This window comes from Anguilla anguilla, chromosome 7 (assembly GCF_013347855.1).
Source record: "Anguilla anguilla isolate fAngAng1 chromosome 7, fAngAng1.pri, whole genome shotgun sequence".
In the NCBI taxonomy this organism is placed as follows: domain Eukaryota; kingdom Metazoa; phylum Chordata; class Actinopteri; order Anguilliformes; family Anguillidae; genus Anguilla; species Anguilla anguilla.
In genome coordinates this window covers 20,061,917-20,087,082 of record NC_049207.1, presented here as the reverse complement: position 1 = coordinate 20,087,082, position 25,166 = coordinate 20,061,917, and the positions used below count along the sequence as shown (strand labels likewise).

The 25,166-nt window shown below is 46.1% G+C and overlaps 1 protein-coding gene across 4 annotated transcripts in view; it reads left to right on the top strand.

Moving 5' to 3' along the window:
* The first annotated feature begins 123 nt into the window (after positions 1-123).
* LOC118232166 (limbin-like) overlaps positions 124-25,166 on the top strand; it is a 71,930-nt gene continuing 46,887 nt past the window's right edge. For all 4 annotated transcript variants that reach the window (XM_035426843.1, XM_035426842.1, XM_035426841.1 and 1 more), the window contains exons 1-10: positions 124-779; positions 1,205-1,283; positions 3,131-3,303; positions 4,376-4,432; positions 5,757-5,943; positions 9,363-9,463; positions 9,710-9,775; positions 11,762-11,896; positions 15,094-15,245; positions 23,184-23,508. In XM_035426843.1, the coding sequence (XP_035282734.1) occupies positions 468-779; positions 1,205-1,283; positions 3,131-3,303; positions 4,376-4,432; positions 5,757-5,943; positions 9,363-9,463; positions 9,710-9,775; positions 11,762-11,896; positions 15,094-15,245; positions 23,184-23,508 (1,587 nt within the window). In that variant the 5' untranslated portion in view covers positions 124-467. The remainder of the gene's footprint in view (positions 780-1,204; positions 1,284-3,130; positions 3,304-4,375; positions 4,433-5,756; positions 5,944-9,362; positions 9,464-9,709; positions 9,776-11,761; positions 11,897-15,093; positions 15,246-23,183; positions 23,509-25,166) is intronic.

Sequence of the window (25,166 nt, the reverse complement as noted above, 5' to 3'; positions counted from 1 at the left end):
CAATCCAGAAGTCATTACAGACAGTATTGAAAACCAATAGAATCTCGTAATTTCTGAGCGAGTGACGAACCAGAACCAATAGAATCTGAGTGAGGGCGGGACATAAAAGTTTGTAAAGTTTGGGGAAATGGAAAACACTTAACGCAGCTCGTCTTGTAAACGCAAACGTGAGTTTTGAGCGTAGGCCTATTGTTTTCGTATTTGAAACAAATACGCAATATATTTATTTAACATTTTAGCTAATTTGAAATTGAATAATTTAAACGTGATAGTTACTTTAGGGATATGCATCTTTGCGCATTGTTGTTTTAAGATAAAGAACATTTGTAGTGATAATTACTGGTATAGGCTAAGAATATGCATGATTCTAATTCAGTACACGCATAACTGTTTACAAACCGTTAGCTAGTTAGTTATGTTTCATACACGGATTCATTCCAGTTTATGAAGGTTAACGGTTTTTACGAATGCTGAAGTGCATTTTTTTCGCCGTGCAGGTCACTGTAAGCATTTTATTCGATCCTATTTTTACATGCGAAAACAGGCCCCATTCCTATTCATTCAGAACAGAAGAATACAATAATGTAACTGAAATCTCAGATTGTGCGTGGGATTCTGCTAACCTCAAGGAAAAACATCTCGGTCGTTTAAGTAGTTTTGAGGATGCTACATGGCTCCCTCAATCAGAAGTGGCAGAGATTGGCATAGCAACCACACGAAAGCTAAACTGTACATGGTCAGAAATACTTCCCTCGTCTGAATTTTGTCAAACAAAAAAGGTAAGTGTGCATTTACAATAGGAAAGCCTAGTTGTTTTAGACATACAAGCATATACCTTACGTCCAACTCATTTTGAGTTGTTTAACCTTTAAAATGTTGGAAATAAATGGTTCAATGATTTGGCTTTAAAAAAATCACAACCGAAAACACTAAGTTACTTATTGAACTCTCTAAGATTTAATAGTTTCACTTCCTGAAGTGTGATGGGTGGTCAATATGATCTCATGACGTAATTAAGGCGGGGTTCCATGGATGCTCCAAGGTGCTCTAATGTGTGGTTGTAAAGTTGTTTTATTTTTTCCTATCTATTATGTATTTGTATGCCATTGCAAGACATGTCAAACTTTATTTGTCAATTGGTAACATTCTGTCACATCTGGTTTACATTTACATTTATAGTCTCATTAATGCTATTTTTTCTCAGACACGTTCTGTGCCGTGTTTTGGAGTACAGTGTCACTCTGGAGAAGAATCTGCAGAGCTCAAACCTCACAATCGAGATGGTTTGTATTTCTTTTCTTTCCGTCATTTAATTTAGCGTGAATATAATCTAATTTCTGGCCTTACACCTCAGAGTATATTCAAGCAAAACATATTTGTCATGGTTAATCTCAAATATGGAGCTTCTGCATTCAAACAGAAACCTTGATAAGTTGACCTTAGAGTCAAGTTTGTTTTATATATTAATCTTTTTGTAGTGCTGCCCTTACTGTGTGTACAAATGTTTTAATATAATTAATACAACTGTAACTGATCATGCAGTTACTTCTAATTTAACCTGCATTCATAAGGTCAGGACACTGACTTGGCCATTCAAACATGCAAATTTGCTCAACGGATTGCAAAAAACAGCTTTCGATGGATTGAAAGCTACCTGCACATCCTTAGCTGTTACCTCTGGGTTCTTTGTCGCCTCCTTGACCATTATGCGATGTGCTGTTGCTGTGTTCTTTGCTGGACGCCCACTCCTACGGCAAGTAGCTATGGCGCTGAATTTTCTCAATGATATTTTAGGAGCCATTTATGCAGGAGTGCAGGGTCCACCAATCTCGTCTCACAAGTGTAGCACTAGAACATGGAAGTATCACAGGACAGGCTTGGGATTTTTTTTGAGAATATCTGGTATATTACAATTAAAAAGCATGTTCGTTAACCGTTGTAGGCTTTCTTTGTTTCGGAGATCGTAAATGTTAATTGTTTTTTCCATACAAAGCTGTATGCGAAACCAATCAATTTAGTTTGTAAGATAATTTGCCAAATATAGGCTGAAATGACCACAAAAATGACCAGTGCCTCAATTTTCAAAGTACAGAATGTTCATGAATATGTAATATTGTAGATATTAGTGAAATATTAAAGCAAGCATTCATTAAATGAATATGCAGTGAAATGGGCTATTTGATATTTGCCAATAAAAGCTGTATTCAGGAGCTATGACATTTTACTTTGGTGCAACTTTTAACAGTCTTGTGAAGGTTCAAATTCATAGGAAGCCCAACAAACTAACATGATGTCAAACTGTTTCAGTATACACAGTTCCGGAGGCTCAGTTTGATGTCAAAATTGAACCAGTGAACAATACCAATCCAGCAGCCAAACAATTCTGACTGCATGGTTTAAATGGCTTCTGAAACAGCGACGAGCCATTTAAGTGATGAACAACACCAACACTGCAGCCTCAACTGTTTTCCTAAACCCACGCAACACAGCTGGCACAAAATATAGGCTATAAAATGAAAATGATCTCAATCCATCTGCACATTTGCCCCAGAAGCCTCAATTGGAGTTGGAGGTAGTGTTTTTCAGCTAGATTAAATCTCTGTGCCCTGTCCTTCCTTTAGTCTATACGATTCGAGTGTAAGGTTTACATCATGTCTGTCACTCCTGCTCTTTGCCCTGTGGTCTAAGCATTGATCTCTGTGGCTGGTTCTACTGCCGCTAATTGATAACTAGCTTAAATATGTATTTTTGCACCTATAGCAAGAAATATAATTACTGTGACACTGTCCATATTTTACACATTTATGTGTAGATATTACATGGGATGCAACCATTTATTAATGATAAATATTTTATAATGTAATATTGTAGCTTGCGTTCTATACCTGTGATAAAGTCACAAGGCTATTGATTTTCATTTGATTAGATCTGAGCACCAGTTGCCTGATGCTACGTTTATTATAGCAGGTTTTTGTTTGGATGGTAGAGTTTCTGATTCCCTTGGGGGTGAAAGATGAAAGAGAACCTTTGTTTCTGCAGATGGAAAACTCCAGAGGGATGCCCATGGCTGTCTCTGCTGGTGTTCTGTTTTTTGGCTTTTATTTTTGAACCGGCTGGTATTTGTGTGCAGGGCGAGATGGCGGGCCTGGGTGCATTCGGGCAGTGCGGAGCGCTGAAGAGCCGCCTCTCCTCTCCTCCGCCCCGGCAGGTCCCTGGAGCCACTCCCCCTTCGCCCTGATCCGCCCCCTCGCCGACGCCATGCTGCGGGAGGCCAGGAGGCGGTCTCTCCCCAGGCACAAAAATGTACGTCACCCCACACAACTGTTCAAAGGAGACTTCCTTTGAACACCCTTGCCTTTGTTGCTATTGGATGTCCTGCATTTGCTCACGACTCCTCATGAATATTCATTAGCCGGTAACCCAGCGTAGAAAATTCACCATTAAGAAAAACTGAATTCAATAAATTGAGTATCTGTGTTCAGGTTATGTCCCTAAGGGTAGCTCTGTCATATCCACAGCATGAGGGCCCTCCAGTATTCTTTTCCTCACATAAAACTAAATGAACTAATCTGCGGAAATATTAGAATTTATGTTATTGCAATCTGTCTGAGAGGCTGTAAGGCTTCTGCAGGAAGGTTTGAAAGGAGCAGCTTTCTCAAAATTACAGGAACAACTCTGCTTAACCGTAGTGACTTTTGATCTGGAATCTCCTGTAATCTGCTCCCTCTCTTGGGCAAAATGCTCTCCGTCAATGACGGACGGCTCTCCGCTTGAATCGGTCCGCAGGTGCAGGGAAAGGAGAAATGTGAAGGCTCGAGTCTTTGCCTGCCTCTTTGTCTCCTAGAACCTTCTCTTGGCACCAGAAGAAGGATGATTATTTCATGTAACAGTGTGGCACGGGTGTTTACGTGGCCCTTTAAACGGGGAGTCCGCTGGGTCAGCCGGCAGGTTTTTGTTCGTGCCGCGCGTGGGCCCTGGGCCCGGTCCGACCCGCCGGCCCCGTGGCCGCGTGCGTACCGCGGTGTCTCGGCTCGGAGCCCCATTCAGAAAACCGGCTGTGCCCCCGGAGGTCTATAGCGCCCCTCAGAGCAGAGAAAAACAGGAGCGCGCTCAGAAGTCACCGTGACATTAGAGCGCGCGGGCACTGCCGTCGTCATGACGAGGAGAGGCAGCGGGTCTGTCGAGGCCGTTCTGCTGTGCTGGTTCCAGGAACTTCCTTATTCCTCCTCTGTGACTTTTGCAGTTGGTGATTAGTGGGAAATATACTTAATTGGGGAAGGGGTGTCGTCAATGGATGATTACAGTTTCTAGTTGCAGTGCAAGTATATTGCTGTTTCATAATTTATTGTCACTGTTGATTTACATTTTGTTTCAGATACGCAGTTTGGCACAACCTCCAACGTTTGGGCTCACATTTCACAAGTGTGCTCAGGTAATTGCATGTTGTACTTAAATACAGGCTATGTCTAAAAAACATTGAACCATAATATCTACAAGTTTTAATATAGGTGACAAAACAGTACATAAATAGAACTGTGCTAATACAGGATTCAAATATGGATATGTTGATTTGAATGTTGATTACCCTTTAAACATTTCAGAAAGTTTCAAAAATGTGAAATCCATGTGATTTGAGCATGCCCATGCTTCGCATCACTCTTTACTGGTTAGATGTCCCAGGTGCTTCTGAATGTGCCTACAAACCGCTTCTATGGACATGAATCACACATGATTTTAACTTTACGATGAAATGCAGCATGCATAACAGCTACCTCAGGAAAGTGGAATGCTAACGTGTTATTACACTCCTATGCACGGTTGTAGGGGTTGACCGAGAGCATGTTTTCACAATTTGGACCATTTACGCTTTGTAAATGCAGACGTCAAATGTAGACAGTTACTTGAAGCGGCCCGTAGTTTTCCTAGAAGCAGCTGTCATGTTAAAGACTACTGGGTGCGGAAATGGGTGTATAAGTCAGTTACACGTTCACCCTCTCAGCTGCAAATACGTATTTGTTTTGGACTGAAATACTTTTCTTAGTTTTACTGATCTTGTCTGGTGTATTGGAACCAATTAAATACTCTCAAAAAGTGCAAACCCCGCCTTGTGGTCATATCGACAGGCTCAGTTACACCAGGCAAGATCAATAGAGCACAGAAAGGTATTGGAATCCAAAACAAATACGCATTTGACCCAGGTCTGCTCAGCTGAATGGTCTCGTACAACCGCTGCGCTAATTAGCAATTAGCCGAATTCCCCACGCCCTTATTGTTGGTAACGGGTAATGAGTCGTGCTGTTTGCCCGCCCACCCAGCGCCTCGTTGTGAAACTGCTGCTCAGAGCAGCCATCAGCAGTCCAGCGTGCCCTTATTTGGGCGGATCGTGCGCTACATTTGCATGTGAACGTGCCGTCAGCGCTAGCTAATGCCGTAGAATTGTCAACAGACTGCCTTAAGCATTTCATTGCAGCCGTGCTTTTTGTCTGCACTTCTGTTGCAGAAAAAATGGTGACACTTGGAATAGCCTTTTTCACAATAGTCTGCGTACGCCATTTCCCATCAATTTCAACAACAAGTGTTGGAAGATAAATACCGTAACATTTGCTCGTATCCGGTGCTTAAAAGTAAGGACAAAGTGTATTGCGGTCAGATTGGAACCGGGCCGTCTGTGATTTATTTTTTGTGGTTGCCAGGGGAACTGGAATTACCTTTAATCACAGCATCTCCTCTGTATTGTGTTGTTTCCGGGGCAACAGGTGGATGCTGCTAAGGAGTTCCCTTTGGTGACCTTTTTCCTGCTGATCAACAACACTGGGACGCCTGCCGCCACTGATCTGTCCCAGCTGGGCATTCAGGACGCCGTGTCCGGCCTCACCATCGTAAATAACAGCGGGGCAGTGGTGGAGAAGGGCTTCCAGTCCTTCACCTCTGACTCACTGTCAGGTACAGGTCTCACACTCGCTTAGTCACTCACTCAGTCAGTCTCTCACTCACTCACTCACTCACTCACTCACTCACTCAGTCTCTCACTCACTCACTCACTCACTCAGTCTCTCACTCACTCACTCACTCACTCAGTCTCTCACTCACTCACTCACTCACTCGCTCAGTCTCTCACTCACTCACTCACTCAGTCAGTCTCTCACTCACTCACTCACTCACTCACTCACTCACTCACTCACTCAGTCTCTCACTCACTCACTCACTCACTCACTCACTCACTCACTCAGTCTCTCACTCACTCACTCACTCACTCAGTCTCTCACTCACTCACTCACTCACTCACTCACCCACTCAATCACTCACTCACTCACTCACTCACTCAGTCTCTCACTCACTCACTCACTCACTCACTCACTCACTCACTCACTCACTCACTCACCCACTCAATCACTCACTCATTCGCTCACTCAGTCACTCACTCAGTGTCTCCCTCACTCACGCTCCCACACACACATGCACACACGCGTCCGTCTCACACACGCACACGCACACACACACACATTACACATACGCATGCACACATAGGCCCTCGCCCAATGGACTCCTTCCCTTGGTCTGGAGTAGTGTGCCGCTGTACTTCAAAGGGCCAACTTAAACAGACCTATTAACTGCTAATTGAAAAAAGTAACTGAAGTAAAGTAACAGAAACAATAAAATAAACTAGTTATATCAGTAAAGCCACAGACTTACTTTAATCTCGGCTAATGCCGGCAGTAGCTCACTCCACACCTGTTGAAATACACTCTTTGTATGCATGAGTAAACACTCACTCAGACAAACACACATGTGAATGTGCAGACGTGCTCACCAATGCTATTCAGGCATATATGGATGGGTACATATACAAATACATACACACGCAGGCAACGTCTGGCAGAAGAGTGAAATAGAGTCATTGCTTCTCTATTCCGTAAGGCCAAAGCCGCTGACTCTCTGGCAGGAAACAAACAATCAGAGAGATTGTTTTTTTTTTTCATATATTCCGCTCTGCCTCGTAGGCCTCCTCCGCCATCGCCGCGCCGCGCCGCGCCGAGCCGCTAACAGAGTAATAAGCAGGCGGCCGTATCCATCTCATCCCCCCTGTGCCCGCGCACCGCCTCCCGGTCGTCCGGCGCAGATTGCTTTCATATTGCCGTCTGATTTATGCTACCGAAACCCAGAGCCGTTCCAGAGGCGCTCGGCCGCGAGCTCTCAGGACGTAAATTTGAGGCATGCGGGCCCGGTGGTGCGCAGCATCGGGTTCCTGAAAGAAACCTTTGCTGTCCAGTTTGCCTTTAATATCTGCCCCGAATGGCACGCAGGTATTTGGGTTCTTTCTTTGAAGGTAAATAAAAAAGCATGTCTTCCCCTTCGCGGGTAAGTGAACTCACACGGCCGCGGTCTGCACCTGCGACAGGTCGGAGGGTTCGGGAGCGAACGGAGCGCTCCGCATATTTTTCGGTCTTTATTCGCTTCAGGCTCTTCTTTTAAAATCGCTGCCTGCTCCCCCCCCCCCCCGTCCTGTCTTGGCTTTGTATATGATTAAGATTAACTGGCAGCTGCAAGCTTTGTGCGCGCTCGCTTGGCACCGTTCTCTATTTTTCAGCTGAATCGCATGAATATGGATGTCTGAGAAATATCTGACTTGCCGGAAGATTCCGCGCGTTTGCGCGCATGCAGTTTTCTCTTTAGGGTTCCTCAGCTCCGCAGTGTCCGTGCCTCGTTCCCTCCTTCCCCAGGCTTGCTTGGGTATATATTCAGAAAGCACAGCGATGTTCCTGCAGGTACCTTCAGGAAGTCGTCTTTATGTCCAGTCCTCATTCGTGATGGAGAATAGAGGCTGACTCACTCCTCTCCTCTCCTCTCCCAAGCGCTATTTATCGATTGCTAACATTTCCGAGTCTGGAACCCTGACGAGAACCAATTATTCGTGGTCCGGTGCAACTCACAGTAATCTGTCATCATCAAGAAAGATGACGCTGGACCCCTTTCCACTTGACTCGTTTTGGTTTGAAAAATGAACCTTAAAATTTCTGCAGTGAAAACGTGGATATTTCTACCCGGGGAAATTATGTTGCTCGCTAGACTTTTCCCACGTTCTGAAAGGGAGTAAGGCATTCAGTTTTCATCCCATGCTAGGAATCTGGCCACCAGCAATAGAACAATGAATGTGTCTTTCTGTCTGTCTATGGCAGCGGTTTCCAAACGGACTAATATTGATCTTCAATCGAGAGATTGTTAAGTAGAATCAGGTGTCTTAGTGCTGGGCTAAAACAGAAACCTGCACCCACTCCGGCCCTTTTGGGGTAAGATTGGACACCTCGGGTCTCGGGTTTTACTTCAGAGTTTGAGAAATCATTCAAGGTACTATGCAACACTTTCATAAGCAAAACATGAACATTCATAAAAATTAACTGTTGCCACCCATATACTGATGTCATTCTTACTTCCATGTTATAGTTATGTCACGTATGTAGATAATGACATGCATATGACACATGATAGGGTGTACAAGTAGGTTTGCATGTTTGTGACGCTCATGTTGTGCTTATAAATATGCAGCACTCATGAAGGCTCATGCAGGAATCTTCACAGAAAGTGTTTTTTGAATGTATTCATATTTTAGGAATCTCAGGCTGCTTTTACTTGAGCTCTGTTTCAAGATTACTTTGTGCTTCAGTGGTTTTTTTCAATTGCTCTAAATGCTGTAATAATACAATGGAATTGAGACAATGCTCCATATTCTCCTGAGCTGGGAAAGAAACTATTTGAGGATTTTCTTTTTAAAAGTATGTTCAGTAATCTATGGATTCTCAGCCAATCAGAATATTGAAGATGAGGACTGAATGCATTTAAATTTCAATGTGCATTTCAGTTATGAATGACTGGTGTGTGTTTGCTCTTGGCGTTGTATGTTAACTAAGGTAATCTCAGCATATCATCTAGAACATAGGGGTCCTTGATGTGACTATGATCACGCTATAAGTTGGGCTTATAAAAAAAGAATCCCATGATTTGAATGATGTATTTGCTAAGCTGTGATGAAACCTTCCTAAAGTCTCATGCAAATAATATTCCATCTTTATGAGTGTGTACTATTACTCGACTCAATGTTAGCCCTCTGAATTCGGCACACATGCATGAGAATGACTTATCAAGATGTTTTACTGTGGTAATTAAGACCTTGTTCTTGCTTTAGTGAGGCTGTATGAATATGTACTTTATCTAAAGAGTGATCATGATGGTGTTTGTTGAATAATTGCTGACTCTCACCACTCTGGCTCGAACAGGAGGCTGTGACTGTTTGCTTTGTGCTTCACTTGCAGGTTATCACTGCATAGCACAGTACATTCAGGAGGCTGATATTTTTGTTTCTACAGCGGGCTCTGTCTACGTTGTGAAGTACACCGCGTCGGTTAAAGGGCACAGGAACGAGATACTGGCGCTGCCGGCCTACCTGACCTTTTCCAACGCCTCGCAGGTAAGCACAGCGAGAGAGCGCGGGCGTGTTCCTAGCCTAGCGCTGGGCTGTCCCTCTCTGGGTGAACGTGTTCATTGTCGCCGCTGCAGTGACTCTCAGGCTGATTGATAGCATTCGCCCTGGGTAGTGCTGCCCGACTCATTGATAATCTGACATTTCTGCTGACCAAACTAGGAAAATCCTAATCCCTCTCTAAAATGCTGAAATCCTAATCATGACGTTTTTTGTTTTTTTTTGGTTTACTAGAATGACATCAATTTGTTTGGTCCTGTGGTGGCAAATTTTACCTTGAGGGTGACCTCTGCAGAAAAGGTAAATGATTTTCTTTCTGTCCGACAGTGTATACATTCTGTGCTGGGAATTGCTGACGGTCACAATATCTTAGCCTGGAAACCTCTGTAATGTTTATTTAATGTAATCTAAAGGTTTGCAGTATACAGTACATCTTTGGAAAGGGCTAGTAATATGGCAAAAATAGCTAATTTAACATCATACAAATATGAAATGTCACCAGGACTTTTGAATGCTGCTGAAGAGGGATTTGTTTAATTAAATTACCACAAAACACGTTCGTACACCAGGGGGCAGTGTTTCACCAGCTTCCATGACAGACAAATGGAAAATCAAATCTTAGCTTGAACGACAAGAGAAGTTTCTCTGATCATAGAATGGCCAGGGAGAGACACATAAGCAGTGTAGGTAAAATTTAAAAACACATACACATTTGTTTGGCATTCTTTATTGATTTTATGTTTATAAGAAAGCAAGCACTGGACAGATTTGGGATTTTCTACTCTGAAAGGGTTATTGTAAAACAGCCTCGCATGTCTTGTGTAGACATCTATTCTGAATGAGGCAAGTGGTACTGTAAGAAAACACCGAGGAACGCTGTTTACTCTAATAATTTTGTATGTAATCAGTGCTTTATTGAAGTGAGCTGCTCCTCTGATGAGCATAAACCATCTCTGGGGAGACGTTGCTGTTATTATTCCGTCCTTATTTGCAATGCAAAACACTTCAGAGTTTGCGAACATGCGGGGAATGTACAACTCGCCCAATTAAAAAGTACAAGTCCCTCGCAGGCTCCGTTTAGAGAGCGCGAGACAGCGGGTCATTTTGGGATCAGATGGCCCCTCGCTGCAGTGTTTAATCACGTTTAATGGACTCGCAGGCAGAGTGCTGAGCCCTGTGAAAGTTGCTGCCACTTTCTTAATGCGCTTTGCGCTTTCAGGGGTACTGAGCGAGATTAAAAACAAGAAGGAAAGAAAGGGCGCCGCACTATTTATAGGAGAGAAATAACGTAATTGCGCTTTCTTTGGTCGGCTTGACGGCCGCCTGTTTTCGAGAAGGCCTGGGAAATTGGCTAAATTGCGGCACGACTGGTCTCCTGCGTCTGCACGGAAAGGGGCCTGCTGTACAAGATTAAAGGACTAATACATCCGTCCTGTGGCACATCTATGGCCACGTATGCTTTTGAACATTTGTTTCCAAATATAGCCTCTTAAAAAAAAATAAATAAATAAAAAAACAACTCCTCTTTTGGCTACTGCGGATATGCTTTATAACAGCGCAGACTTCAGGAATTATTGCAACTGGAACTAGAACAGCTGAGCCTGATGTGCTCTTGTTCTGTCATGTAAGACTAAAAACACGCTTTGTGTGCTCCTGTTTCATTGACAGACGGAGTTTCATTCACGTACAGAGTAAAGCTCTTGTTGCTTTTAATCCAGATGCTAATATCACCTGTTATTTTGAGTCACAGCTCTTGAAAGAGCACTTCGGTAATGCTGTTGAATGTTCACATATTTCCAGTGCTGAGCTTGTTAGCGACATGCGGGGTGGGGACGCTGAAGACCGTAAGTCTTCCGGAAGGTTCTGTTGGTGTGGAGGTCACCTGGAGTGTGCGGAGATCAAACTGCTGAAATGCTTGCGTAAAGCATATTTGAGAGATGCATCGCAAAGTGTCACGTTGAGATATGTTCTCTGGAGAGCCCACCATGATGGGGCTTTTATCTGAATGTAACGTAATTTAAAACATGATAGAGTTTATGTCAGTTATTTAATATGGTAGAATTTTTATCGGCTTAACAGTTTTTGTGTGAAGGTGTCAGTATGAAAGGCAACATTTACTGCAACCAGGCAGAGAACTCTGCAGAGAAGTCAGGTTGGTTATTGTTGGGTACTCATAGAGGAGAAAGGTGGCGTGTCTGTCGGTGAGCTCTGGACTTGCAGTGGCTCTTTGCAGAGGTGCTCTTTCCTTAGCGAGCTCTGTATCTAACGTCTCCCTCGCCCTTTCAGATTTCGCCCAATCACAGCGTGCACTTCGCGGGCTTCGTCGGGGCCTTCCTGCTGTCCGCTCTCTTGCTCAGCCTGGGCCTCGCCCTCCTCCCCCGGATCCAGGCCGCCGCCCAAAAACACCCTCTGCAGCAAAGGGTAAGACGCCTCGGCCTGCTCCCCGCCCCCAGCGTTAGCCCCCACGGGAGCAGTACTGACCCGCTCTGTCAGTACTGCTTCACCAGCTGCTTGCAGAGGGGCGGGGTCATTAGCGGGGAGCGCAGTCCTGTGGAATGACATCATTTGGTGCTCCTGTCTGTGGAAAAAGGCTACGGCGCTACCCCGGCATCCTTTAAATACAACCAAACACCATTAACAGACCTGACACAGTGTGGCCAAACACCATTAACAGACCTGACACAATGTGGCCAAACACCATTAACAGACCTGACACAATGTGGCCAAACACCATTAACAGACCTGACACAATGTGGCCAAACACCATTAACAGACCTGACACAATGTGGCCAAACACCATTAACAGACCTGACACAATGTGGCCAAACACCATTAACAGACCTGAAATTGAGAGCAGTGCATCCTTTATACATGGCCAAACACCATTAACAGACATGAAACAATGTGGCTAAACACCATTAACAGATCTGAAACTGAAATGTTGTGCATCCTTTAAATATGGCTAAACACCATTAACAGACCTGAAACTGAAATGTTGTGCATCTTTTAAATATGACTAAACACCATTAACAGACCTCAAACTGAATGCTGTAAGTACTTGCCGTTGAGTCATAGATGTTAAAGCGTGCATTCTGTGGTGTGGATTTGGAGTCATTGAAGCGCAGCTTTGCTTCAGTCTGGCATTTCCTGTTAATATGAACCTAATTGGAAGGGACTGAAATGCATCTGCTGTGTGGTGAATAAAGAGGTTTGTTTGGAATATATTCGTTTTTTCAGTTGCGAGCTATTAAGAATTCATCTCATTCCCTTCTAAGTTTCCAATGTAGGTTTCCAGGTTTTCTGGGGGGAAAATGATCCTGTGCCAATCCACGAATGCATCTGCATCTTTTCATGGATTTTCCCGTAAAACGATCCAAGACCGTTCTGTATTTATTTATTTGTTTGTTTGTTTGTTTGTTTGTTTGTTTGTTTGCCTGGCTTCAGCTTACAGAACCCATTTTTCTGAATTGCCCATTGGCACGTGAACAGTTTCTGAAGCATCTGAAGGGCGCAGATTCGATGCTATTCCCACCGAGGGGCACGCTTCTTGTTTCTGATTGGGTGTGGAAGGCCCACGAGAGAGACACTGCTGAACTTAGCCGTAGCGTCGCCCAAGGAGGGAGGGTTAAGCTCGGAAGGCCTTTCCTCGCACGGTCGCAGCTCCCGCGGTCGACCGGCCTCCTCTGATTTGCCGGCCCCGGCTGCGGTGTCCTCTGGCGCAGCGTCGTCGACCGCTCCGCTGGCGGGTGGCTGAGTGGAAACCGCATCACGACCGCATGCGCACGGTCCTGAATCAGCGAAAATTTGGTGGCTGACCAACAGAAAATATTAAAGTACTATTGAGGAGGAAAGACAAAAAAAACGATATTCAGTTTCAAGCAGGTTGGATACAGTATAAAAGACAGATTTTGGTGCAGATAGTTTTTGTGGTTTAGAGCAATATTACTTGCTGAATTTTCTGTAAAAATGTTTGTATGTAATATGTGCAGACCTTGCAGTAACAGAAAGCCTGATGACCCTTAATGTCTGAGGAATGTGCCAGAGGCGAGGCCTTTCATTGGTGGTCCAGACATCAAATCAGGGTTCCCACACGTCCTGGAAAGCCTCAAAAACCTGGAATCTTTTGATGTAGTTTTCCAGTCATGAAAACTCATGAAAAATGTGAAAATGTCCTGGAGAACAATTAGTTGACCTGGGAAATATTTTTAGCGTAACGTTATATTCCAAAACCACCGGAGCCCGTTGTCTGTGATTGCAATCTAGCCCCCCCCCCCCAGTCGAGCATCAGTGATTGCTATTAATCTCTCCACCTCTGAACCCCCCCCAATGGACTGAAATAGCTAAATCAGCCCCCCTTCCCCCCCGGTCCGTGATCCCAGTCATCCCCGTCCTCTGTATAATGCAGGTGTTTCTCACGAAAAATGTGCTGGAAGCGTCCTGGAAAATACTGTCTTTTTAACAGTGTGAACCGTGTCAGGTGCATGGGTGGTGAAAGCAGTTCGTTTGCAAGTGTCACTTCCCAGCCTGAATGCAGTGCTGGCCATTAGTGGCAGTGACAGATAGTTTGAAAAACTGTCACATTTATACACTTGTTCTTTTTTTAGGCGTTCTGCTTTCACCTCAGTTATCCCCCAGCAAAGCACGTCCTCCATTAGACATGTTTGCCATCGTCCCCCTGCCTCTCACCTGCTGATAATTAGTGCCGGACAAGCACAGTCTGACTAAGCATTAAAGCCGGGTGAGAGAGAGAGAGAGAGGGGGGGAGAGGGAGAGGGAGAGGGAGAGGGAGAGGGAGAGGGGGGGAGAGATAGAGAGAGATCGAGAGCGAGAGAGAGAGAGAGAGAGGGAGCAGGAAGAGCCCCACCTGTAAGATCACATGCCTGGCAAAGCTCCAGCCAGACATTCCAGGCAAAAAATAAAGTGTGTGTGTGTGTGCGTGCGTGCGTGTGTGTGTGTACGCGTGCGTGTTTCACGTGTGCACATTCTACCAAGACCAACACACATTTCCCTTTATTGGCTGCTACAGGTTCAGCTCAATGTGCGGAACACTCTCTCGTACGCTTACCATCAGAGGCACTTTTCTCGCTCTGTGATGCATTAACTCATGAAAAGATCCCGGTTTCCTATAAAGAAGAAGAGGCCTAATAAATGGGCTTTTTCAGGTGGATGGGTAGCAGAAAGGATTTCGTGGGAAAGGGCCAGAGGGGGGAGCAATAGAAGAATATATACACAATTAAATAGCTTATGGCAAAATATAGCAATATTTCTGATTCAGTGAGGCTGCCGACGCCCCAGGTGACATGGCGGATGACTGGTGTTCAGATAGCAATTTAAGAGCAGCATGAATGGAGTGGTTAATATTTGTGTGTGTGTGTGTGTGTGTGTGTGTGTGTGTGTGTTTGTGTGTGTGTGTGTGTGTGTGTTTGTGTGTGTATGCGTTTGTGTGTGTGTTTGTGTGTGTATGCGTTTGTGTGTGTGTGTTTGTGTATGCGTTCGTGTGTGTGTGTGTGTGTGTGTGTGTGTGTGTGTATGCGTTTGTGTGTGTGTTTGTGTGTGTATGCATTCGTGTGTGTGTGTGTTTGTGTGTGTATGCGTTTGTGTGTGTGTGTTTCCCGTAGAAAAACAGGGCTGTTCTGAGCGGGGACGGCGACCCCGAGTACGCCACATGCAACATCAGCGAGACGGCCAAAGAGGAGGCCGCCTTCGAGGACAAAATGGTGGACATCATGGTGCTGGAGGACCCCCAGAACATGTACCAGGCCCTGGAGAAGTGAGTGCTCTTCGGCTCGTGTTTCACACCGAGCGCGGACACCAAGCCAAGCCGTCGGACATTTCACGCACCGCTGCTGGAATTCTGCCGGTCCCCAGCCCCGCGACACTGAAGCGTGGTGTTAATTACAGTGTGGCCCCGGTCGCTTAGCGGCCACTCGTTATGAAGGAGGTCCAGATCACGTCTTAATTTCTGCGATGACCGACCTGGTGATTCCCCACAGAGGTGTGAACCCTAGTGTGGAGGAGAACGGCAGCTCTGCTCGTTCACTAGGATTCATTCATTCACATATTTACTCCATTCATTCATTCATTCATTCATTTGTACGAAGGATTTATAAGTAAATGGACCCTCTGTAGGCTTAACACATTGGTTGTAGGCTGCTCTCCATGCACACCGCATTGGACACGTAATGATTTATCGTAAGAGGGGTGGCTGAAGCATTGTGGCAGGCGCACAGGAGCTTTGTCAAGGCGATTGGCTCTTTATGCGACCGGTATTTTCCTTTTGCCGGCGACGGGGGGTTTACCTGGAAGGGCTCCGCAGGGACGGTGGGCGGTGGAGAGCCCCCCTGGGGGCTCTCAGTAATTGTGGATGAATTCACAGGGGAGGCCTCCCCAGCCGCCCCCCCCCCCCCCCTCCCCGCTGCGCCGGCGCGGGCGAAAATGTAATTACGGGGACTGATGGATGGAGTGAATGATGAATTTCTCTCCCCGTCTCTGCCTCGCTCAATCTCTCCAGGCTAATTATCCCCCCATCGCCGGTTGGCTTTTCTGTTTTGCTTGGTAATGCGGTTTAGTTTCCGCCGGGGAGGGTTGTTTGGGGGGGGGGGGGTTTATCTGTGTGGGCCGGGGGGGTGCGAGGGCCAGTCTTAGGATCGATTTCCTGTTAGAGCGCGCGTTTCGCGTGTACGCTGCTCGAGGGTTTTACTAGCTCGCGGTACGCGCCGAGGTATGCACAGCATTCCTTTCAGTGGACTTTGCTGATGGTTGTGTCCTGTTTCTCCGTTCACTTATTTTCTTAGTTTGTCAGGTTTATTCTTCTCCATTTGGAGAGCTATACACAACATAGTTACGGCGGTAATTCTACACCGAGTCTCCATCAGCATCACTTCCTCCAGAATTGCATTGGTGATGGGCAGAGAAATGTTCTTGTTTATGTGAGAGTGAGTTTGATCAAACTGAGCCTCTGATAGCGTATAATAGCCCCTCCTGTTTTTGTTCTCATGAAACCTCCCTGTGCCTTCCTAGTGTTGTTCATATTTTTTATTATATAGATCTTTCGATGAGAGCCCCTCTTTCCTGTCCTCACCCTGTGATTCTAAAGGGCTGCTTTTATACGGGTACATGTCTCATTTTGGGTGTTTTTTGTACATCAGAGCAGCGCTAGGCTACACAGAGACGGCTTTGTCAGTCTCCGTTGGGCATCTTAGGTAACTCGGAACAGAATGTCCTGTCTAATATTTTGCATATTTCAAGCAGGAAAAAAACATGTTTACTTGCCCAGTAGATGCCCTTCACTTTAGATTAGGTACCTCGCTCAAGGGTACTACGGAAATCCCTCATCTGCGGCCAGAACCAGCATGAATGCCCATAAGGTGGAGAATATAAGTTTCCAGAACGCTATCCACTGGGCCTCTAATTTCCATGTGAATTTTTGTTTAAGTGTTATTCAGAGATGAAACCTCAGGAGTGCCTACAGGAGAAAAGGCAGATTCCTTTGTTCCCTAACCTAATTTCACGGATTTACATGATCCATATCATGATTCCAAGTGATATCACTAAATCACTATCCCTGGCAGTAAACAGCCATTCATTTTCACGAGCGTTTGCATTATAGTTATTATAGTGAGTCTGGTGTGTACTGAAAATGGAGGGAAACATTTTGAGCCAGTTCTCTCCCTTCATAAACCGTATCTGTGAGTCCTTGCCGCCAGAAGCTTGCTGTTGGTATCCGTCTCTCGAATTGCTCGTGAAGGTTTCATAGCGTCCTTTGACCTAAAAGAACTTCCTGCTGAAAAGCAGCCGGCATTGAGCTGCTTGACTGCTCTACTGTGTTTAAAAGATGCTTCCTCTTGCACAAACGGCCATTTCACCGTCTTATTACAGTGTGATAACTTTTTAAAAACCCAGACAGGGTTGATTTAGCCTCTTGGGTAGCATGACGAGCTGAAGCACTAATCCTTGGTGCAGCAACACTGTCTAAATGAAAATGTCATCCTCAAAAAGTAGCCTAATCGTAGTCGTCTGAATCTCTTATTTATTTTAAATTGATCATCTTTACCAGCCAAACTCACAAGTTTTAATATTTTCTTGTACCATAAAAATGTGTTATGTTTTCCATCAGAAGTTGACGTCTGTGCTCATCTAACACTTTGTGAATGTGGAACCTTGACTGCAGTTTGTACTTATGCAATAGCGTATAACAGGGCGTTATTCGGCCAACCTAGCATGAGTTATTTATGTCAGCCCCAGAATGTCTATATATTTGCCCCCCTACCACAGAGACATAGTATTCTGTGGAAAGCTCAAGTCAAACTCAGTCACTGTTAAAAAATGGAAAGCCTTGTGAACACTGTATGCCTCCAGCAGTGATGCATGGCCCTGTGCTGGGGCCAGTGTGCTTTGGCAGTGAAGTGTATACAAATGCACCGGATCCGTACGCGTGTGGTATGTGTATCCCTCCCGGTGACATTTTAATGGACAGCGTGGTGTCGCAGGGAGAGCAGATAATGCGTCTCTGTCGCATTCTGGCTTTCATGACTTGTCATGCGCGTTACATCATTCTGCGTCTGAGGAGGTATGGAGGCCACAGATGAGCATGTGTCTTCTCCGTGCACGGGTATGTGGGTCTCCCTTTATCCACTCTCTCCCTCCTTTTCTGTCTCCCTCCCTCCCTCCCTTTTTTTTTCGCTCTATGGCCTGCGCCAGTGGGTGGGTGAAGTAGTAGGAACGCTAGTCCGAACTGTTCCAGAGGGGGAAAAAAATCAAAAACACAAGTAAACCTTGCAAAATGAGACTCCTAAATTCCTTTAGGATTGTTCAGTGGAACACCTGGGAACCTGTATCTGAAAAACAGCCACATTCTTAACAGTTTGTTCAGTTCCTGAGAAATGAACGGGATTGTTTGAAGAGGAGCAGCATTTAAGGATGACGTTGTTATGTGCTTATGTGTTATGTGCTTCCCATCCATGCGTTTTCACAGCCTTTACTGCTTAGTGGCCAGTCTTACCCATCACTGTGTTGATTTATAGTTCTTTGCGGGCAAAATCAGCGGAACAGAATGCCACCAGCAGCAGCAGGAAATAAAATAGGAATAAGAGGCTGGAAAGGAGGAGACCGTCGGGTTTGACAGGATACATTTGATTGATTTTCTGATTGATTAGCACCAGCGAGGCAGTGCTTCTGAAGGCTGTGAAAGCGCTGAAGAGTGGCTCAGTAATGTTATTTAAAAGGACACCCTGTGACCGATCACAGGAGGGTATCTGCAATTAGCTTGTCCTCTGAGTCGTACAAAAACCACAGAACTGCAAAAAATTGCATTCTGGCATGGTTGGGGTTCTATCCCAGACCATGACAAGCATGTAGTCTTGGCACGTGGAGCTGCTCCAAATGGCAGTGGGGTGGGGCTTAGCTTCAAAGAGGAGGGTTAGGAATATGCATAGGGTTAGAGTTACACTAAACTCTGCCCGTTTGGAGCTAGGCCAATCCCCTTTGGAGCTAGACCACTGCCACTTGAAGCTGCTCCAGGTGCCAGAAATGTACCTTTCTCTACCACCAGGCATATGCACACACTGGAAAGGGAACGGTACCTTATCCGGAGGAGCCACCCAACAGCACAGAACAGCTTTGGGCTTTCTTTTGCTGGGTGTGTGTTGGTACTTGCATATGTGCGCACTGCATGGGGCGGAGCTTCTGAGAACACGCCGCGCTGTTTGTTTGCATAGCAGGGACCCTTTCCCAGGGCATACAGCACGGCGCGCACTTTTCACCGATCCGCTTGTACAGCCGGGCGCTCACTGGAGCGGCTGAGGGTGAACTCTGTGCTCCAGGGCTCGAGAGCAGTGCCCTGTGCAAGGCACAGCCCCGCAGCCTGTGTCCCTATCAGCTGTGCCACACTGTGTCCCGCGAGGTCCCCCCCAAAGCCTCCCACATAACACTGAGTCATGTGCTCATAGCTCAGCCAGAAAGGCAGGTTAATTGTTGAGGTGAGTGCATCATTTTTTAAAAAAAGGATTTCTTGAAGTAAATTCTCTTTACGGTGCTTATGGAGCGCGCTCACGTTGAGGCGGCGGTTCGTACGGGTTCGTACGGGAGTTTGTAAGCGCTTAATTGAGCGCAGAGGCCATTGTGTGGAGGTTTCCACAGTGGGCGATGTGCGCTAGCCGTGTGAGTAATGCGTGCGCACAGCCAGAAAGCAGAGTGCCTTACATCACAGCGTCCTCACAAAGACTGGGGTGATGCTGTGGGAGTCGGAGACCTTACATTTATTTTACATTACGTTTGTACGGCAGACTCTTTTATCCACAGCTACATACAACAAGTGCCTACCGAAGGACATTGGAACAACTACAAAACACGGGTCCGATAAGGTACAATACTCATTATGTAACGGCCATAGTCATGAACACATTAAGTCGAGTTCACGCAGTAAGCAGGTCAAACTAGAAGGCATGACGACGAGCTGCAGCGTCAAGATAACGATACAAGTTTAATATAAGTGCTGGAGGGAAATACAAGTGTAACACGAAAGTGCTAGAGGAACAAGATAAAAGGATACCAGTGATAAGAGCGATCCTAGATTGGGAGTGCCCTGCAGAGTAGTGATGGTTAGCCCAGGTACGTGCGTCTTCAGGCTACCTCCTCTCTGTTGGTACTAGAGCAGGGAAATGGCGATAGATGGGCAATAACCGAGTGGTTTGTAGAGGAATGGAGAGTCCGTCCCACCACTGGGGAGCTAGGGTGGAGAAGCTCCGTGGTCAGGACGAGTGAGAACCACTCACCAGGATGGCAGGGAGAGCAAGTCGCCCTGCTGCAGCCGAGCAGAGCGGAGATATTGAGCTAGAGAGCTTTTTCAGCCATTTTGAAAGAAGGGCCACATTACCTGCTCCGCATATGTACCTACAGAGAGAAGGGCTCACTCCATTGAATTTATGCTCTAGCTGTGGTTTTGATTATGAGTAATAGTTCAGTTGTTATATTGTGATCATTTCTTTTCTTGGTTCTTAGAGATATTGAGGATGTCTAGACAAACGTGATACTATCTCTCCCCGAACTAGCCCATGTGCTGGCCTTTGAACCTCTCCAGAGGAGCAGGGAGAGAGAGGGAGGAGGAAGGAGCAGGAGAGAGTGATTTATCAGATGGAGAAATGTACTGTACGAGACAGAAATACAGCTATGGAACAAAGATCAAAGGGTGGAGAGGTGGAAACAAAGAGATAAAGATGGAGGGAAGGATAAATACAAGTGAGGCAGCAAGATGCGGAGATGGAGCGAGATACCGCTTACAGAGAGGAGCGTGCGGGTGGAACATGGATAGGGATCAAGTTAGATAAAGGTATAGAAAAGAGGGATGGAGAAGAGTGGTGAGGGGGGTATAATAAAGCTGGCCTTATGAGAGTGCAACGAGGGCAGTTTGTTGGGCAGGAGGGAGAAATGAAGAAAAGAGAGAGTGAAATGGAGCTCTGTCGAGGGAGACTGAGAGAGAGAATTACCTCTAGAAAAATGTGCCGTGGTGTGAAATGAAGCAGTGGAGAGCATGTTGGAGGGAAAGATGGATACAGAAAAGAGGGAGTCGGGGTGGTGTGTGGCTGTAGAAGAGCAAGAGATAGTCTGGAGGGCTGAACTTACTATAGTGGCTGGTGTCTATGTCTCTGTGTCTCCCTCCCCTCTCTCTCTGTCTGCCCCTCTCTCTTTCTCTCTCACTCTCTCTGTTCGCCCCCCCCCCACCTCTCTCTGATAGAGAGACAGTGTGCAGTTCCGCCCTCGTTCCTCTCGTCCGCCTGGTTTCGATGTGACACGGCGTGAGGAGCCCCAGATGGTTCCCCCCATTACGCACACAGATAGCTCTCCCTAGCGGGAGGGCCTGTCAGAGATTCATCTTTGTCCGTTTCGCACGAGCGCGCCCCGCATAGCCTCTGCACCGTCACTAAGGAGTACCCATTCCCCCTGGCTGCCTCTGTTTAAACACCGACAGGCCGTGTTTTTGTTTGGTCTTTTTTCACGCTTGGATTCTATCGCGCCGTTATGGTTCATTTTCTTTTGTTTTGTTTTTGGCTGTGATGTTGGGCTTGGGGGGGGGGGGGCACTGCTCAGTCAGATGGGACAAAACAACCAAAATGTTTGGCTTGGACTTTTTTAAAGTCCAAAACACCAAACCGACAGAAATAAATCAAGGATAGGTCAATCTGGCAACCAAACAGCTCAAAGACAAAGGAATAACATTAAAAAAAAGCAACGGTCACAACCCACAACTCTGTGCGTTGCACAGCTCTCAAACACCCTCTAAAAGCCATCCCCCTAGACCTGGAGACTTAAAAGTAGTTAATGGGCTGCAGATAACGTGATTACAATGAACCACAGCTAAATTGGTTTACATAACTCCAGTATATTTGTTGTTGCAGTTTCTGCTGACTGCTAGTTCAGTACTAGGGATTTGAACCTGTCCAGTACTGGTTATGACGCTGTTCAAAGTTCTCGAACGGTATCCCAGTTCCGCCATTTAGAGTTTTTGCGGGGATGTGCTGCAGAGGCCCGTTTGGCGTTTTCTGGGAGCTGTTAAAAGCGGCTGCATCGGCACGTCTTCCTCGTCTCGTTCCCGGCCTCCGACCTCGGCAGGGGTTTGGCTTCGGGGCCCGGCGGCACAGCTCCACTTACCGGATCCTCGCGGTGAGGAGAGAGCCGGAAAGTTCCGGGGCCTGGGAAGAGCAGCCCGGCTTCCCGCGGGAGGGCCGCTTCAGCCCGTTTTAGGAGCCATTAGCGGTGTCGGCGTTTGCCGTACGCGCGCGTTGTCGAGGAAGCTCCTTTGGGGGTCGTCGGCGCTCAGAGAAGGAGCATCATCTAGGCACGCACATCCTGTAAGGTGTGTGAAAGCATTCTGCAAAGCCGCCTACGCTAATACCGTCAAATGCCCGCTTGAGCTCACTTCTGCCGTCAGGTCAATAAAATATGTAAACAAATCAATGAAATTAGTAATTAGTAAAGTTTGGGTCAACATCCTTTGCAAAATATTGTTCTGTGTGCGTGTTCTCTGCTGTTTATACAAACAAATTGTGCGTTTATTGAATTGTTTTTATTTGGCACATTTATTTGTGTTTGGGTGTAATGTGCCTGTGTTTATGTCTTTATTATTAGTATGGTGTCTTGTGTATTCTTATTTGTCTATTTTTGGCCTGAATTCTGTTAACATTTACGAACTTTGGCTCCCAGTTATTTGCAAGTGTTAGATGAATTTCCTTCAGGAACATATTCAGTTGAATTCAGCAAACTGATAAAGTAGGACTTTCACGCATCTGTAAGTTATAATTAAACCAGTTGTTGATTGGATCTCGGCCTTTGTGTACATGCAACTGCTGTATTTCCACATTTGTGTATGCGTGACTGCGTTGCAGTCAGGATGTGTCCAGCGCGTCTAGCAGCCCTGTTCTGTGTTGTAGTATGGACGTGTCCAACATGTCTAGCAGCCCTGTTCTGTGTTGTAGTATGGACGTGTCCAACACGTCTAGCAGCCCTGTTCTGTGTTGTAGTATGGACATGTCCAACACGTCTAGCAGCCCAGTTCTGTGTTGTAGTATGGTCATGTCCAACACGTCTAGCAGCCCAGTTCTGTGTTGTAGTATGGACATGTCCAACACGTCTAGCAGCCCTGTTCTGTGTTGTAGTATGGACATGTCCAACATGTTTTGTGGCCCTATTTGAGTTTGCGTACTCTCCATTTCAGCCTGGACATGTCCAACCTGCTGCGGGCGGCGACCAGCCTGGAGAGCGTCCGCGTGCAGATCCACAAGGACGTGGTGGCGGCGCTGCTGCGCGGCCTGCGTCTGCGCGGGCTGCTGTCTGCGCAGGCGGAGCGCCGGCTGCTCAGCGTGCTGCAGGGCCAGCTGATGGGCATGGAGGGCAAGCTGAAGGAGGAGCACGTGGCCCGCATGGCCGCCCTGGCCGGCCAGTGCAACATGGAGACCCGCCAGGAGATGGAGGCCGAGCACAGGAGGGAGGCCAGCGAGAAGGACCGGGCTGGGCTGCTCTTCCAGCACGCGGACCAGCAGGTACTGACCACGCACTGGACTGGACCCCCACTCAATATACACTGGACTGGACCTCCACTCAATGTACACTGGACCGGACTCCTACTCAATATACACTGGACCAGACTCCTACTCAATATACACTGGACCAGACTCCTACTCGATATACACTGGACCGGACTCCTACTCAATGTACACTGGACCGGACTCCTACTCAATATACACTGGACCAGACTCCTACTCAATATACACTGGACCGGACCTCCAGACTGGACCGGACCTGCACTCAATATACATTGGACAGACCTCCACTGAATGTACACTGAATCACACCTCCACTCAATATACACTGGACCGGACGTCCACTCAATATACACTTAACTCAATATACATTAGGCCAGACAACAATTCATACAATGGACAGGACCACAATGCAATATACACTGGACCGGACCTCCACTGAATATACACTGGACCGGACTACAACTGAATATACACTGGACTGGACCTGAACTCATACGCTGAACCAGACCATAACTGATACAATGGACGAAACCACAACTCAGTGTACACTAGACCGGACCACAACCCAATATGCACTGTGCCCAACACTCTCATATCAGACCATAGCTCATGATACACTGTACACCACACACTCCTATCCAACCACAATGCAGCATAGGTCAGGATTGTGCAGAATTGTGTGATCTGTGCATAGTGCCATACACACACGCATCGGGTTTGAGCTCATTATTATTTATGCACTTGTGTCCCACACACCCATATTGGGCGAGAGCCCTTTCTCATTAGACATCATTATTATTCCTCATATCCTGTTCTGCAGGCCTCTGTTGAAAACTGATTATCTTTATTGAAGCACTGTTCTCAGTACAATGACATTAGGTCAAAACTCATTACTGATACACTTACCTAATGCACTCACATCGAGTCTAAACGTATTACTCGCATAATATACTCTTCACACGTTTACTCTTCACAACAATTGGTCAGAACTCATGAGTGTTACTTCTCTGACATTTCTAGGTAATTTTGCCCTGCAGTGATCCACAAAGTCGGATTTTTACTGAAGGACTTCTCTCAAGGCTTAGTGCCAGCATTGCACATTAAACTTGAACCTGTAGCCTAGTTAGCTCAGTATCATTTGTACTCTGGCTTATGGAGGTCCGAGCCATCTCACCAGCTTCTGCTTCAGGAACTTTCTTAAACCTTAGCCCTGGGTCAGAACCTTGTCTAGGAGGAGTCACTGTCTGAATATTCTGCCTGTACCGTCACGCAGGCAGTTTAACTTGCATCCAGTGTGCAGTTCTGTCCTTTTTTGGGTACGTCCATGCGCTTTTGGTCAACCTGTTCAAAAATCATACCACGAATATGCAAGGCTCTTTCGAGCGGCCCGCTTGTATTAATAATTCATTAATAATTAATAATTCAAGTTTGAAAGCCAAGAGAGCTTTCCCGGAGAATTTGGATGAGGGTTGTTAATGTGTTGTTGTATTTGGAAGTTATTATTTCAGTTTTGAATTTACTGAGGGCTCTTTAAATATTCTAAGGTGTTTTTGGGCTATTCATTGGGAGGCTTTGCGCCTCATCAATAATTTATTTAATTGAAAACCTCTCGCTCTCTCTTTGTCGCCTCCTCCTTCCTTCCCTCCCTCTCTCCC